We start from the raw sequence: 17844 nt of genomic DNA on the forward strand, positions 1-17844 counted from the left end.
ATTATACAACACTTAAAATGCCATAAATTCTTTTTTTCTTTTATATTTATCTCTTTCATATCTAATTGTATTTTTTTTTCTCTCTCTAATTCTTTTTAATATTTATTTTATTATTTCTCTATGCAATCTCATTATTGTTTTTTTACATAATATTTATCATCATCGTTTCTTTACATAATATTTATCTCTTTCATCTCTAATTCTCTCTCTCTTTAAATCTTTTTAATATTTATCTCTTCTTTCTCTCTCTCATTATTTTTTATCTCTTATTTCTCTCTTTACAATCTCATCATCGTTTCCTTAGATAGGTCATATCCTCTATTTTGCATGGCCGAAGTCAGTTTTTTATTACTCATACGAGTCAATATGGACACAACAAAATATCCCAATTAAGGAGAGAAAAGATCTAAAAAGAGAAATAAGATAAATATTTAAAAAAAATTCGAGAGATAAAGAAGAGATAAAATTATAGATGAAATAAATAAATATAAGGAAAAAATATTTACGCATGGGTTAGTTTTCACTGTACATGTTGTATAATGGGTTTTAGTTTTGGGAAAGTTTGATAGGTTCTCCTACAACATAGAAGTTATATCTTCCTCTTTATCCAACTGTCTATTTTTTAATGGAGGGCTAAGATTGCCCCAATCACAATGTCACATCTTTCTACTGTTTTATTTTTAATTTTTTTTCTATAAACTATTTTGACACCAAATTTTGGATGTCCATTCCTCTATTAAACTCGGGCTAACAAAAAATATAAAAATATATATTTTTTCAATAAAATAAAATGACCAAAAATACCCCCAAAAGCTTCAAGGGATATTTTGGTCATTATTTTTTATCAAAAAATTATTGTTAATATTTTTTATAGGTGTGCCCCAATGAGAAGATAGCACGTACCAAATTTCATATTCAAACAATATGTATTAAAAAAATTAAAAATAAAATACTTTGAGACGTCGAATTTAAGATCAAACGGTGAGTGGCTCTCTTGATAAAAAATGGACGGCTGGATGGTAGGGGAAGGATAGAACTTTTATGTTGTAGGGGAACATAGAAAGCTTTCCTTTTAGTTTTTACAGTAGTTAAAGTACAGTTTTACAGTACTTAAAGTACCGTACTAGTATTGCTTAAAAGTTTTACTGAATTTTAATTACCGTAAAACTTACAATATATATTACGGTATAAAGGCTACCTATGAAAGGCATTTTCATCCAAAAAACCCGAAAATTGTGATAAAGGATATAGACGAGATTTTTGAAAGTTTGCGGTGTTTTTTCACTTTTACAAAAAATATAGGTATACTTGCGATAATTTTTCAAGGTTTTCTTAATGTTGAAAAACCCTCTATTTGATCATCTCAATATCAAGATGTATAAATATGAAAGAAAAAAGATTTTGAGTCCCAAAAATAAAGCATCTTACAATACATTATCTAGACTGTCCATTTTTAAGATTTTCATATGTTTATACATCTATTTGTTTTTAACTATTTTTGGAGTTTAAAATTTTATAATTAGATATAAAAATAGATTTTGAGATAATCCTAAGATTTTTTTATACCAAAATTACATGTTATAATAAAATTTGGAGGTACACCTAATTGGATTGTTCAAAGTTGCAACCTTATAGCCTTTACTCAATGGCTATTGGGGCATGATAATTAGCTGTGTTCACGGGTCAGGGAAGGCTCAGGCTGGCATGGACCTGGACCTGATGAGATTGGGTCAGCCTCGATCAAGACCTATGTCTCATACAGTTCGAGATTGGGTCAACCTCCAACAAGACCTATGTCTCATACAGTTCATTGGACCCAAATTGGGTTGGATTGCGTTTCAAACGTAGATAAAAGAAATACAAATTCTATTACAATTTTTAAAATATAAAACTAATATCGTATATATGTAACAAGGTCGGATAGATCTAGACCTAGACTGAACTCAGGACAGTCCAAATGATTTGAACCTAACCTAATACACAGGGTTCAATATTCAAGTCTAGACTCAGACCTACATTGTGTTGCCGCGACCAAATAGCCGGCCCCTAACCTAGATGATAATACCAAATTATATTATTGTGTGCAGTGGCCCACCATCCTTGTTTCATAATGTTGCAATGGTCATTTTAAACACTAGACGGATGAGGAGGGCTAGTGAACTGTACAAAACCAAAAAGATACATCATCAGTTCAAGGCTTCGGCTTGATGGTTAGTTGTTGATAATTACAAATACTACATCGTAACCATTGACAACTTGATAAAAAGGGAGAAAATCTTGGCTAATGTCTGTTTACTGTGTAAACTGATAGGGAGTCGGGTGCACACTTATTTATTCATTGTTCTTTTACCACACGAATTTGGAACTAGTTTTTTGGCACTCTTGGGTTCATACGGTGCTTCTTCAATCGGTTTAAGGGATTGTTTCTCAATTCTCTACCGCCCATTTGCCTGTGACAAGTAAATCAATTTGGAAAATCTTTAAAGTTGTCATCCTTTGAGAAACTTGGATAGAGAGGAATAGAAGAACCTTTGAAGATAACTCTCTACCTTTTGAGAACTTTTAACCAACATCAAGCACTCAATGTGGTTATGGTTGTCTGCGACAAAAGAAAGGTGGGGGATTTCAAAAGTTGATGTGATGGCAAACCTTAGCACCCTCTTTCTCCTTGGGTGTGCTCGTAGTAGACCACGATATTTTTGAACTGCACATTTTGTTGGAAGTATTAAGCTTAACTTTGATGGGAGTTCTATGGGAATTTAGGTATTGCTGGAATTGGTGGTGTAGTGCGTGATTCCTTGGGTCCCACAATTCGCTCTTTTGCTGGTCCGATTGGGGTCAAAACAACAAATTATGTTGAATTAAGTGTTCTTTTGTGTGAGGTGAAAATTTTGTTTGAGAAGAATCTGAGAACAAATGTTTGGGTTGAAGGGGATTCTTTGAATGTGATTAAGTGGTGCAAAAAAAAACAGCGGGTTAAGAGCTCCGTTCTCTTTGGTTGCAAATCATGGATCTGGTTGAACCATTTTTTTTTTCCTTCTCTCATATTTACCGAGAAGCATACTCTGACTCTTTGACTCTTTGGCTAAAGGAGGTGTTTCATTGCTTTCGCTTTTGATCTCTTCTGCTGTAATTTCTTTTAATTAATCATCCATAAAAGTTTTGAACATTTGTCCCAAAAAAAAAAAATTGATTTCTACCACTGAACCACCCGAAACCCGACACATTTGCCTGGTCGTGACATTAGAATAAAGGCAAGTATCTGAATATGAACCAAGGACTCCTGAATAAGATGTTAGTTGTGGATAGTGCGACTTCATATACGAAACACAGTTTAGTTGGGTGTTTGGTGGAAGATATATAACGACGCTTATTTTGATATTCGGACCCATTCAAGATCTCATAATTACCCATTTTTGTTTGGCATGAAAGAGGCAAGGTTTGCATAACGCCGCAATGACATTACAAGTGAACAAGAAGGGTCTGTTATATAAAAGAAATGAATGCTATATTGGATAAGGAGCCGGTTTCTATGCGGCAAGCCCGCATATGTAGAAATGTGCGCTTATTAAAAAATCCATTTTTGAGATGGATTTTTTACTTAATTTTTAAAGACACGTAATCTCTAACATGGGAATAAAAAATAAGTAAATTTTAACAACTAAAAATAATAATTCTAGTAAGAACATTTGGACCATTATTTTCTTTGTTTTTAGATGGAACTCCTACTTGCATCCATCTTTAAGATGGATGCTTTATACTTTTGGACCGCATATGTAGAAATGCAATCCAACCCACATGAAACAATTTTCCATTGGAAAAACAAGAATGGTGGCAAAGAACAAAGAAAACATGGACAAACATTTGTCCAAATAGAAAAAACCATAATTATCAAATCAATACCAGATGCCTTGGGTCTACAGCAAAAATCCAATTTGATTAAAAACTGATATAAATCAGCATTTGACCAATTTTGATTGATCAGACCATCCAATTTTAACTAAATCGACCAGCTGAACAAAGATGAGAAACTCCTTTTTAATATGTTTCACATTTTTTAACTGAATTTTTCTTTTTTCTTTTTTCTTTTTTTTTTTAAATATGGTCTGTCCAGTTTCCATCTGCAATCGAACAAGTTCCCGCACCGATCCAGTGGCCAAAAATACTAAAATTTACAAAACCATACGGACAGCCATAAATCTTAAATCGCATATTGTGTCGAGTTTGTGTACAATGAAAATTCAGTTTCCTACAGTTACTTGGCATTACCCCAAGTGTCAATGCCAACACAATCACAGATGTCTGGTTTGTCTTGCTCCTACAACTATATCAATGTCAATAAAACTCACTCTCCAACTGACATCTCGGCCATTGCTGTTGAGTTCTGCCTAGGTGCTGTCAAATAACTGTACGAAAGTTGTTTATTCAACTTACAAAAGCAGGCTACCCAAAAAAAGAATAAAAAAATTACCCAAAAGAAGCAGGCCATAAGTTCAGTTTTACATGAAGCACCAAGTCGTAGCCATTCCCGTTGGAAGGGCCGCAGCAACAACTTTTTGGAATCATGGTGCAAATCATATGGGAAAAAAAGCATTTGATGAGTGGACCCATGCACCCACAATGATTTTTGCGGGATTTAGAACCAACAGACCCCAAATCACTGTGATTCTGTTTTCACCTCATATGCACGAAATTGGAGCAACAATAAACACCCTCAAAAAGTGTGATTTGAGCATAAAATGTAGAATACAAGGATCAATTTAAAAAGGATTTTTCAGTAAAATTAATTGAAGCATTTATTTAGAACTGATTTAGTCTCTCTCGCCTTGAACTGCAACAATGAGAGAGCAACCCCCAAGATTAAATTTTCAGACACCGCATTTGTTATTTTCATCAATCATTTCAAGCAGCTGGTGTGTGTGCGTGTCTGTGTGTGTGTGTGAGAGAGAGAGAGAGAGAGAGAGAGAGAGAGAGAGAGAGTGAAAGAGAGAAAGTATTGGCAATACAACAACAATAGTCCAAACTTCTTTGCCAAGAGATGGATGGAAATGAGATATCACTAGAAAACAACTCATTACATAACACAAGAAAATGTCTAAAGAAGAGCTCCACTAAGTTTGAACTCAAAACCACCATTCATCAGTAGTGAAACTCTCCATTTCTTGAAACGCTGACACTAGGGTATTGAGAAGATTCAGGTATTGAAGAAGATTCAAGCTTCAAGGATGACTGTAAATTCTTACCTGGAGCTCAATGTCCATTATAGTATTTGCCTGTCCTCAACAAAGGAAACCGCGGGGAATACAAAAGGCCAAAAAGAGAAAATACTTTCTAAAAGGGGAAGAGAGAGAAAGAGTAAATTTACATATCTCTCATACCACATAATGGTGTTCTAACGTGAACTTGTTGCTAGGTGTGTAGGGCCATGAACAGGTTCTGCTTTCTCGCGTGCTCGGGAATGAGTCGCTCAAGATTGTCAGGAGGGATGCCAGATAGCTCTGCCAGGAACAAATAAAAACTAGTATAAAAAAATTTGAGAGAAAATTTGAACCACTGTCCAAATCTACAAAAACAGAAACCAGATATTCATTATCTGGAATTTTCAGTAAAAGATAAATGAAGCTTAGTACCTTGGGGTTTGAAATTGAATAGGGGTGGGAGAGGACGACCATTTGGAAGCCGAGTATTGGGGTCTCGCAATTCATCAAAGAAAGGGTGTATGCAAGCCTCCAACTGCAGGAGAGAGAGGTTGTGGCAAGGGCGTATATACTAATGCAATTCATGAATGTAAAAATTCAGGCAGAGAGAGTGTGTGTGAGAGAAAGAGGGAGGGATGGGAGGGTGGTATAACACAAGAACACAAATAATGTTATCAGTGTTTCAAAAAATGCCGGGCAGCCCCTAGGCAGCCGGTGGGGTCTAGGCTGCCCAGTGCCTAGGCGGACACTTGGGGATCTAGGCGGCCTAAATTCAAAAGGGGGCAAGGGGTGTCCAGGATAATGTTTTCGGTCCATATTTTGTATAAAAAATACATAAATAAGAACTGCATAGTCATGCTTTTTTATAATCCACACAAAAAATACCAAACATGCCCCACCTGATGGATATTTTTGCACATAGACAGGCGAAGCCTGGGTGCCTGCCTAGGCAGGTACCTAGGGTCCCTCAGCGGGCACCCAGAGACAGCCCGCCTAGTTGGTCCGCCCAGTGCTCAGGTCCCGCCTAGGCACTAGCTGACCGCTTTTTCAAACTATGAATGTAATTGGTTAATGTATAAATCTAATTTACCGCTGTGCAACGGAGATTAGGGGAGTACTGAAGAAATCTGCAAACTAGATCAACTGCTTCAGGGGGCAAACGTTTTTGGAACACCTGATAAAGCATGGACAAGTTAGATATAAATTACAAGAGGTAATTCCTTTTGGCAGCACCAAATGCATAGGCAACCATATGAAACAGTTCTCTCAGGAATAACAAATGTATGTATTATCTAAAAGAAAAGAAAATACTAAAAATGTGTGCACAAGTGTGTGTGTGTGTGTGTGTGTGTGAGAGAGAGAGAGAGACCAAAGAAAAAGTTCAGGTTGATTTTTTAAGTCCAAAATTTATTTTGGATATCATGATTCCATGAAGAAAATCGCTCCATTTTCATCCAACCCAACATCCCGCCCCTCAAAACCCTTTACTTCTACCACCTTTCCTTGTTGAGGAAATCGCCAAAAATACGCAACCCTTCAGTTGCTTGCAGTATTTGTGCCCTTCAAATGGCAACCCTATCATGAAATATGACACATGCCGACTACAATGATGTGCCCGACACCCATGAAATATAAGGTATCGCAACCCATACAATACAATTATTCAGGGGGTTAGGCATGGTATTCCCAATGGTTGCATTGGAAATACAATGCATTGCAAACCCGTAGAATACAATGATGTCACCTCTTCTTAAAAGACCCATTTGCTAGTGATTGAGTCAGTCAAGAGTGGCATTCCCAAAACATCAGAAATATTTTTTGTATTGCTAACAACCATATTGGAGTCATACCTTGTGCCACGGATGAGCCTTTATTTGTGGGAACTTGAATTCAGTATAGTTTGGGTTCATGCACTTGATTTCCTCCCTAGTTGGGGTTCCCAGAACCTGCTCAGCACATTCAAAATCTGAATAAGAAAGTTGGAACGCCAAAACCTAATACATTTTCACAAGATTACAGGAAACATCACCTTGATGATTTCAACTAGTTGATCAACTCCACTTTCTCCAGGGAAAAGAGGCTGCAATGATCAAAGTAGAAGGGATAAGAAAGTTCTTATTATTCTATCAACAAAAATAAGAAAATGTTATTATTGTAAAGGCAGAAGTTGGATGATGAATTGTATCGTATTGAAATCAGAAGCACATCAGATGAGTGCCAATAAACCTGTCCAAGAAGTAACTCAGCCATCACACAGCCTGTAGACCACATGTCAATTGCTGTTGTGTATTCTGTTGCTCCAAAGATGAGCTCAGGAGCACGGTAATATCTTGAACAAATATAAGATATATTTGGTTCTCCTTTTACCTGGATTGTATAGAAAGCAGTAAACAAAAACGTAAGGTCCATCAGAAATGATGTCCTAAGTACCATGATCAATACAACACTTACCAGAACTTTTGCACTGCCAAAATCACATAATTTTAATTGATGTGTATGAGGGTTCACCTGCAATTAGTACACATAGGATTAGAAAAAAGTAACAGAACCACAGCGTAAACAAAATATTAGGCTCCAAATAAAATTTATAAAAAAAAATTAGGTTTCTATATGGTATCCCAGGGGCTTGGAAATCTCAGATTTTGCTTATTACATGTGTCCAAATTCCACATTTCACGCAAAACCGAACAGAACAGAAAAAATCGATCAGTTTCAACTCAAAGAGCACTCCTAACATTTAACATCTATTTTAACTTTGTAGTACATCAGCATCTAAGAAAAGAGAACGTAAAACATCCGCCCATGAACTTGCAAAGAGATTTTTCTAAGTTATGATAAAGGTATCTATCAGGCCATAGCTCAATATTCTGTGTGTAAAAGGGAATATGACGATGATCACCCTACAAATCATGACAATATTGCTGATCACAACAGCTACATGGTAAGACATAACACCATCCTTCCCCTCGTTAACAATGCAACATGACAACCTTTATGGGTTGTTTGTCATTTTCAACAAAAATAGTTTGAGGACATAACTTGGAGTTAACTGTTATCCTTTAGAATAAGTTTTTCACAGCAGAACATGATGGCAAACCTATTTTAAGCTCCACCCTGGAGGTTCTAAAACACAAAGAGCTCCACAGTGAATAACTGATGGTTTAGCTAAACAGAAACCTATGCTGTTCCGCAGCATGCTGTGCCCAACATAGAGGCCGTTACATATCTTTCATTTATAACACTGCTGTCTTCAGTGAGGTGTCATCTCACAGGAACATAATTATCATCATCATCATCGTCAAAGCCTTTTCCCAACTAATTGGGGTCGGCTAGGAACATAATTATCAATTCATTTTTAAAGTGCTTCAGGAAAGAATTGAGAGAGAGTAAAGCAATGGGTGTTGAAGTGTCCACAGATTGGCCGGAAAATGTTTCAGATTTTTCAGCAATCACTGACTTCATACATATACTGACTGTATAGCCCATGGGCGAAATGAGATAACTACCCGCATTACATGGTTACAGGCAAAAAAGAAAAGAAAAGAAAAAAAAAAAGAAAAAAACACAAGCCATATTTTGATGAATAATATGCATTTACCACTTGCCTCCAAGCAGGAAGGAAGGCTTGATGGGCTTGTTAAGGTAAATTATGCTTCTAAGTATATTTGCATACTACAAACCTGATCTTCTGCGGTGACAGACTCCAGCTCTTTTTCTCGACTAAACTTTTGACTTACTTTATGCTATGCTCTCACATCTTGACACCAAACGCCCATAAACATTAAAGAAGACTACAGTTCATAAATCATAAGTAAAAATAAATAATGACCTCATGCACAGGAAAGGGAAAGGCTTCAGAATCTGGTCAGTATTTTCCATTAAAGATGCCAAACTTAATAAGAAAACACACATCTGCACTAATTGTGAACAGCTAGCTTATGTAATCCTAATGCCATGAGTTGCTGGAAATTACATGTTCCAGTAAACAACTTCTCAGTAACATAGTGAAATGAAAATCTCATTCAAACGTGAAGAAAACGTAAACAAACTTTAGTGCATTATGTAATGTACACATAAATACATCAGAGAGCTAAGCTACTCAATTGAGCACCAATTATATTTGCAGTTTAAGAAGACAAAGATGATAGTTCACATTTCACAACATCTGAACAAGATATAGCAAGTATCTCACCAGCAAGTTCTGGGGTTTGATATCTCGATGGCATATACCAACACAATTGTGTATGTAAGCCAAGGCTCTGCAAATCTGCATGAGTAAAAGGATAAATCAGGGACAGATCCTTCACAACTAATACTATTCCAAACTTTTAATGACGAATGTCTGACAACCCATGCTCAGATGCAGATGAAAATAAATAGGTTATTTATTAGGATTTTATCCAAATTTCACGAACAATCTGGTGTAAGAGTTGGTTGTGTTGGACATAGAGGAATCACCTAGTCAAACTTCTAGAGTAGCCAATTACTTTTATACAGAAAACCTCCACAGAAGTATTTGATAGCCATGATGGTACATACATGTTCATGCTCTACTAAAATCTCATAAGCCCCCTCAAAATAGACTATGCATAACTCCTGTATCGCTGAAACCTAGATTAGAAAATCAAGCTATCTTCTAGCACAATTGAAAGCGTATAAACATTCTTAATGCAGAATTTGCCTTGAAATTTTAGACAAGTAGAAAGTATCGTTCCTGCCCATATAAATAAATTCCCATGATGTTGACACGTCAAAACTCCTCTCATACAATAGAGGCAATTTAAAATCAAAAAAACAATCGTGGCCAACTTAGGTAGAACCAAAACTATGTTTGGTTTTTTATTTTTGGTGGTTTTGTTTCTTTTCCATATTAATATGATTTCAGTAGTCTTCTTCAGAGTGGACTAAGCTAAATAATGACCCTCACTGTTGGAGGTCACCGGTGTTAAATAGCAAGCAGCAGATGGACCAACCTTTTGGGGGTGGTAGCAGTGTTTTTTTTGTGTGGGGGGGGGAAGAAATAGAGAGAGTTTTTGTGTGGGGGGGAATAAATAGAGAGAGAGAGAGAGCAAAATTTTTACAGCCAGGCCAAGGACGATGGTGATGACTAGAGCATATTGAGAATTTCATTTTGTTGGCTGTAAAGAGGGGCTTACTAGGAAAGACAGAGGACCTCATCAGAAAATGAAGGACTATAGTGTTATGAAGCACCCCAATGGATGATCTAGGAAGTGTGGAGGTGGCCTTGGAAGAAGTACTCAAGCTTCTTGAGTTATCAGCTTCTTCAGCAACCCCAATAGTCCAGAATCAAGAGTCTGGGGCAAATTCAGACCAGTGATTAGGCATTTGCAGGCTAGATTGGAGCATTAGGCACTAAGGAGACTGAAGTAGAAGCTCTTCTCAATAGAATCATATCACCTATTTTGTTACCTCATGTTCCTTTGATGGCAGAAGCAGACTGCCTTGGTGTTTCTCAATCAGCGTAAGTCATCCAATTAGTCCCTAGAAGGATAAGAATGCCAAAGATGAGATCTTGGAGATCAGTTGCTTTTTGGACATTAGATAGGTGTGAGAGAGGCAGCACAACCCTAGACCAAATCATATTATTCGATGAACTCGAGCTTCATACTACTTGGTCAATTTGAGTAGATTTGAGAAACTCTCAAGTTAAGACGCAGAGTTCTCATATTACAGTATATTTAGGGATATCAATTTAGAAGTTAAAAAGATAGTGGACTTCATCAAATTAGGTTTTCCATGAGAAAAGGTTGGAAGCAAAGCATTGATTCAAAAAGCAGTCCACCTGTGCCTACGCGGAATAGGGGGCTTGGGCATAGGCGGGCACCCAAGGGATTGCACCCGACTAGGTGAAAAACTACCCATCGGGTGGGGTATTTTTGGTTTTCTTTTTTTGTTTGGATTATAAAAAATGCATATTTGTGCATTTTTTACGCCAAATCTGTACCTAAAACAGGGTTCCTGGACACCATTTGCCCCCTTTTGAACCTAGGACACCCAGGTGCTAGACAGCTGCCTAGGAGCCCGCCTAGGCACTGGGCAGCCTAGACCCCCCAGGCATCTGGGTGCCACCCGGCATTTTTTGGAACACTGAAGCAAAGCCTAATGTCAAATTGCCGAAGCAAAATTTTTATCTTCGTTTTCAACAATTAGGTTGGAACGTCAACTAATGTAAGTTCTAGAGGTAATCCACCAAGTATCTGTGAGGTCTTAACTAAATACAAGTATGAGAGCAAATCCAAATAAGAATTTGTGAGGCCTTAACAGATAAGATAACACTATGACGTGCCCCTAGGATCATCATCTGTACACAACAAAAGCCAGGCTCTATTACTTGGTGTCAGATTGAAGCAAAGATCTCTAAGAAATTCATGATTATTTAAAGGAATATATAAATGTCAGTTTTTTTGTTTTGTGTGAGAATGAACGTCAAAGTTCCTTATTATTCAATACAATGTATTACAGATTGTAAGTTGGCACAACTTAAAAATAAAATAGAAATAAAAAAAGAAGAAAAAACCGGTTTCATTTTATATCATCACTTAACCATTCTAACTCATACAACTAACGAGGGAAAAGTTCAGTAGAGAAGAAAGTAACTTTTAAGTAATTAGGCATATTTTGTTCCTTTTTTCTTTTATTAAACAGAATTATCAATTAACCAAAAATGCTAGCTTCAAATACCAAATTTGCTATACTAAAAAAGCCCTAAGAAATGGCTCATATCTCTCTATATTGAATGCTTCCAAAAAGAGACCAGAAATGAAATCCAGAACTTCAAAACTAATGCTTAGTATTCTCCCACAATAATTCCTATTATTCAGTAAATAATATATTTAACACCAAATAATAGCAGTATCAATTACTAAATTATAGTAGCATAGATGCACTCTAAATTGGTAATATTACCCCAAAAAAGAACTCCAGATCTCTCAAACTCAACCTTAAGAACCTGTTTGGCACTGGTTACCAGCCAAGTATGGACATGCTAGAAGGAAATATCCAAAGAACTGACTAAGTGATCTCCTCAATACATCTGGAATTCTCCATGGATTGTTCAACACAATCAATCAAGCCTAATCAGACTAAGAAAGTCCACTTCTACAACAATGGATCAAAAGAAGAAGCTGTGAAAACACGATAAGAGGCAGGAGCACCTTGGCTTTTGCCTCTATTGAACCCACTGTACCAACTAGCACGCATAAGCCTTCCTTGGACCAGTATAAGCATTCCTCAAACACAACAAATTCTTAATGCCTGCTTCCTGTGGGCTTGATACAAGTCATTTCTCTCATTAGCCAACACACAGATGCAAAAACAATCATTTATAATAATTAATTTCCACTATAAAAAAATTTCCATGACGCTTGACGAATGTATACCTTGTGCCCAAATCTAGTATCTCTACATTACTATTATCCCTAAAAACACTTCAATATACGCACAAATTTCAATAACCTTATCTCTATCAAACATAGGCCTTGGAATTACAGAAATATGTGTACACATTTTTTTGGTTATTAAGTATTAGTCACAAAGCAAGCAATCGACCTAAAGAATGGTTGATGAGTCAAGTCAAGCAACAGCAAGAATCCACACTGTATAACTATTTGACTAAAAAAAGTTAAGGCCAAAGTTTGGACATACATCCTTCCACTTTATCCTATGCATTACTAGATATTTGGCATAGCAGCAATCACATAAATCCAAGGCATGCATTTCAGCATTACCCACATGTACTTTGAGTCGTAATTCATTCAGCAGAACTAATAAGCTTGCAGAGAGGAATTTAATGCTTCAAAGCCAAGAAAATGGAGTGCCTAATTGAGACAAACCTGATATGTGTAAAGCTTCACATAAATGAGGGGAATCCTCTGGTTCATTCGATTGTAGTGCCTTGCAATCCTATTGACAGTCTCTGGGACAAACTCAAGGACAAGATTTAGGTAGAGCTCTTCTTTATCAGTTGTTGAGAAAAAGCAATGCTTAAGTGCCACAATATTGGGATGATCCAACATATGCATGATCTGTAACTCCCTGTTCTTGTATCGCTTATCTTGGAGAACCTTCTTGATTGCAACGATTTCTCCAGTTTCCCTACATTTGGCCTGGACTGATAACATGTTACTAACTACAAGAAAAAGTAGGCACCGAAACAAACACTAAACAATAGATCCAGGAATCAATAAATGGAAAAATATTATTACCCCAAGGATTATTGAAAATCATAACTCCGATGTGATCACCACCTATCAAGTGAAATGGTGGACAGTGATGGAGAGAGTCAAACGCACCAGAACAGGATATGATCAAAATGGTAAGTCCAACTCTCTCTCCATCCATGTCCATGATTACATGGGATGGTGATGACCCCAATGGACTATGTTCTTCCACAGTCCATTATTCTAATATGCTTCCTAAGAGTAAAATACCTGAAAAACAACACCAAAAGAACCTGTTCCAACCACATGCTCTGCTATGTAGCTGATAGTCTGCTCATGAAGTCGCGAAGAACCAAGAAGCAAATTAAAACTTCATCACAAATTCTATATTACTCCATTAGAAAACTTAAAAGCCTAAAGAATTTGACAACGTAGGATACATCACCTGCTTAGGTTGGCCATTTCTACCCCCAACAGTAGTAGCTATAACATGCCCTGCTTCCGCACCCATGCCATCAATAATATCTGGTTCAACATCCTTCAAAAGAACAAAAAAAGCAAACGGATCAGGAACTATTTTTTGGCTAAGTCACAAAAAATTTAATTGGAAAATCTTTTTCATTTCTCAATGAATCAACTTTTATAAATTTTGCAAAAAAATTCTTCATTTTCTAATCACAAAGTACTTATCACAGAAATTACAAAGCCCATTACCCCATGCCCCCAATTTTTCATATTGTGATTGGGAACTACAACGAAAGAAGCCTAGAAGAGAAATGCAGCTTGCCTTATCTTCATCCTGGTCCGGCTTATTGTCTCTAATTCTCATCTCAAGCATCTCTCTCCCAAGCCAGTCAACCGTACTAGAAGTGCCCTTGAAACTGTTGATTGATCGAGAGCTTCCCACCCCACCCAAACTTGCAGACGCCATATGAAAGTAAGTACTATGAAGCACCACTGTTAAAAATTACTCTGTTGAAGTCCACTTTTGATACGCCTTACATTTGATACCAATCCTTGCCTCCTAATGATAAAAAATTCCAGTACAAATCAAACAAGAATCGTGATATTCATAATGTAATAAATAAATAAGAAAACAGTTAAACTAAAGGTCCACAATGTGACAGAAAAAATTAATGTGAAATACAATCTTGGATCAAGTCATGAAATTTTGAAAGAAAGCCCAAAATACTTCAAAGAAAAAAAATTTCTAGAAAACAAAGAAGTTTGAGCCAGTATGAATGCTTTTATAAAACAATATGAGAACCCACCTTCCAAATGGAACAGCAAACCGCATATTAATAAATTATAAATAATAAGAGGATTAGCCCATGAGTTCAGCATTATCAGGAGACAATGAATCATTGGAATCAGTGCCTAACCATTAACCAGCTTTCTTATCAATAATTCAAATCTATGGAGTTTCATAATTTTCAGTTACAGTTAGTCTTGCCAAAAGAAGATAATAGTTTTCAGTTGAATCTCATGACGCGTTCATTCTGAATAAGTTTTCAAGCAACCTTTGTGATACAACTGCCTCTTAGCATGTCTACACTGCATACTTCAACCAGGACACTGTATACTTCAACCAACAAAGCAATTGATAGATTTTCTTAATCATGCATAGTGGGGAGAATGTTATCTATTTGACTTATATTCTGCAAATGACACCAAATGATCAATATAATGCTTACATTTTTTGCACAACACTGTCAGATGCTATTGCAGTCAAATGCTCCTATTATCTTTTTAAATAGATTCCCTCCTCATCTAAATCACTGCGTTCTTTATTCACTTCTACAGTTACTACATCACAAAAAGAAAGAGCAGAGGCCTTTATCAGTTGAGCTAAAGCAAGAACAGTGACACATAACCATAGAAGCAAGTTGCATTTAGGTTCCATGCAATGGATGGTGCTGGCCCAGATGTACTATCCTCTTAGCAGCCATTCAGATCAAAGAAGCAGACTTGCTCACAAGAACATCCATATGGTAAACGATGCACTCTATCAGATACAATGATTCAAGGATTTTTCTTCTTCTTAGATTGTAGACTTTCAGCATTTGACAGAAGATAAACAAGGATTTCCACAAATAAATATATTACACAAGAAGTTTTATGATCAAGAACCGAAAAAATGTTTCTCTTTATTTTATTTTTTATTTTTTTGCAGTGAAATAAACTGAATATTGATTTTATTCTTCACGAATGTTAGTACTTAACCAAATGTCCAATTGAATCATGATATCATATAAGAAATAAGTGACTTTTTGCAAATAAAGCTGACAAATAGACACAAAATCAGGATCGATGGTGTGAAAAATAGCAAAGAAAAACAAAAAACAGATTTAGTAAGGACTTATCTCAAAAAGTAGGGAGAGAGGTGCAATCTTTTTAAATTCTAAGCAAATTCCATGTATTCTATATATTCAACTAAGTTCAATCATTTAAAATCCTACTAAAGATTAGACATTTTTTCCACTTCCACATTTTTGCAGGTGATATCAAAGGATGAGATTCCATTTAACCAAATAATTCATAAAACCACGGACTCGTATCAGAAACTAGGATTTCTCCTCTGAATCCTACAGGAAACATTATTTCTCTCTCCACAAAACAAATCAGTGAAATCAACGCCAAAGTCGCAGAAAGAAAGTAAAAATTATCTGTTGATACCCGATGTGAAGATTCTTTTTATGTGAAGAACCAGAGATTTCTCGTGATTGTCTTCAGTTTTTGCACTGAATGGATGAAAAAGCTAGGATCCGAGTGAAAAACCTAGAAGAAGGAATGGCGCTCAACGATCTTCAGAGCCTGCACATATTTTCACATGGAAATGGCGTCAAATTTGGGCATTTTCTCAGTAGAGAGAGAGAATGCAGGACAAAGGAGCCTTTAAGAGAGTCGATGATCTTGCCTCAGTGGCCCTTTAAGCTCCATGCTCCACTGGTTTTCGCTTTTTAACTTCAGTCTCTCTCCTCTTCTGCTTTGCTCTCTCCCCTCTTCGCCTTTGTTCTCTCTTACCTCACTCACCTCCCATGGTCCCATCTCTCACTCTATCATCACACTCCCTCGTGGTCTCTCATCTCTTTCTCTCTCATCATCTCTCTCTCTCATGCCTCTTTCTCTCTCATGACTTTCTCCCTCATGATCTGATCCCTCGGTCGCTCCTTTCTCGCTCATAATTCTCACTCTTACAAAGTTCCTCATCTTTCAATAAAATACATAAACATCCCAAAACTTTTCATGAATGACTAGAGAGCCCATACATATCAATACAAGTATATAATGACAAACATAACCATTTACAAACGGAAATTATCCCCCCCATACACCGGAGAAATAAGAATTTACAGATAGGCGAGCTTTCTATTCTTGTCCTACAGCATAAAGCTTACGTCCTTCTCCTTATTTAATAGTTCATTTTAAATCGAGGGCTAAGAATACCAATCACACTGTCACATCTTTACACTATTTTATTTTTTATTTTTTTTTTTATAAATTATTTTGATATCAAATTTTGAAAATCCATTCATCTATTAAACTCGCACTAGCAAAAAATATAAAAAAATATTTTTAATAAAATAAAATAACCAAAATACCTTTGAAACCTTCAAAAGATATTTTGGTCATTATATTTTATCAAAAAAATACTTTTAATATTTTTTATAGGGTGTGTCCCAATGAGAAGATGACATGTACGAAATTTCATATTCATACAATTTGTCTAAAAAAAACAAAAAATAAAATACTTTGAGACATCGGATCTAAGATCAGACGATGAGTGGCTCTCTTGATCAAAATTGGACGGTTAGATGGTAGAGAAAAGATAGAACTTCTATGTTTTAAGGGAAGTATAAAAACCTTTTTTTTTACGAATTATCACCTCATTATTTTCTTTTCCATTTTTCTATTCCTAAATCTATTGAAAAATCATATAATGAGACCAGATACCTTTGATACAAGGTAGTCACATTAATTATGATTGTTAGATGTACAATTGGGAGATTGCAATTATTCCATTGACCAAAGCTCAAATTTTAAAAGAAATTTTTTCGAACTTTGTAACACATCTAAACTATCAAATTTCACGTCAAATGATGGTAAGGAATTGTGATCACCTTATATCAAAGGTAAATAGTCTCATTATATGCAATCCCAAATCTATTTTTCACTACAAAATCCTTATACAGCCTAATATTCAGTTCTTTTTTGTACTTAACAAATTTTTAAATTCAAGTACTGATAGAATAGGCGTTAATTAGTGTTTATGTAAAGAGATTTAGTTTTGAGAAATTAACTTCAGAATTAAAAGATAATCCCCAGTTTTTTCACTTTTACCCATGAGAGGTCATTTGTTTGACGAAATTTTATTTTTTTCAAAATAGCCCCAGTTCAACACTTTTCGTACCGGGTACCTCTATTTTATTGCCAATCCCGCATGTTTACCAGCGTTTTTACCCCAA

At 36.0% G+C, this 17844-nt stretch overlaps 1 protein-coding gene across 5 annotated transcripts; it reads right to left on the reverse strand.

Annotated features, from left to right (window-relative positions):
- Positions 1-5027: 5027 nt before the first annotated feature.
- Positions 5028-16372, reverse strand: LOC18448458 (shaggy-related protein kinase kappa). Of its 5 annotated transcripts, XM_088850987.1 has the most exons (15): positions 16296-16372; positions 16055-16192; positions 15073-15184; positions 14166-14402; positions 13824-13916; positions 13649-13708; positions 13052-13324; positions 9391-9465; positions 7650-7706; positions 7425-7565; positions 7228-7278; positions 7049-7144; positions 6289-6372; positions 5631-5733; positions 5028-5498 (listed from the first exon to the last, which is right to left on the reverse strand). In XM_088850987.1, exons 4-15 carry the CDS (start codon positions 14307-14309, stop codon positions 5410-5412), a joined length of 1266 nt encoding a protein of 421 aa, XP_088707113.1. In that variant the 5' UTR covers positions 14310-14402; positions 15073-15184; positions 16055-16192; positions 16296-16372; the 3' UTR covers positions 5028-5409. The 5 variants fall into 5 exon arrangements, with proteins under 5 accessions (XP_088707113.1, XP_088707114.1, XP_011628612.1 ...); XM_088850988.1 differs by lacking the exon at positions 15073-15184 and having other exon boundaries at positions 16157-16192; XM_011630310.3 differs by lacking the exon at positions 15073-15184.
- Positions 16373-17844: the final 1472 nt, after the last annotated feature.

The sequence above is a fragment of the Amborella trichopoda genome, chromosome 11 (assembly GCF_054954075.1).
Source record: "Amborella trichopoda isolate Santa Cruz 75 chromosome 11, AtrichopodaSantaCruz75HAP2 v2.0, whole genome shotgun sequence".
Classification (NCBI taxonomy): domain Eukaryota; kingdom Viridiplantae; phylum Streptophyta; class Magnoliopsida; order Amborellales; family Amborellaceae; genus Amborella; species Amborella trichopoda.

What these genes read in the sequence shown, in the direction of transcription:
- LOC18448458 (XM_088850988.1), bottom strand. Translation starts at nt 14,309, where the DNA reads ATGGCGTCTGCAAGTTTGGGTGGGGTGGGAAGCTCTCGATCAATCAAC. An exon ending in TTGGCAGTGCAAAAGTTCTG is followed by an intron (nt 7,566 to 7,649) that starts GTAAGTGTTGTA and finishes TATACAATCCAG; the next exon opens with GTAAAAGGAGAACCAAATAT. An exon ending in CTGAGTTACTTCTTGGACAG is followed by an intron (nt 7,279 to 7,424) that starts GTTTATTGGCAC and finishes TGATCATTGCAG; the next exon opens with CCTCTTTTCCCTGGAGAAAG.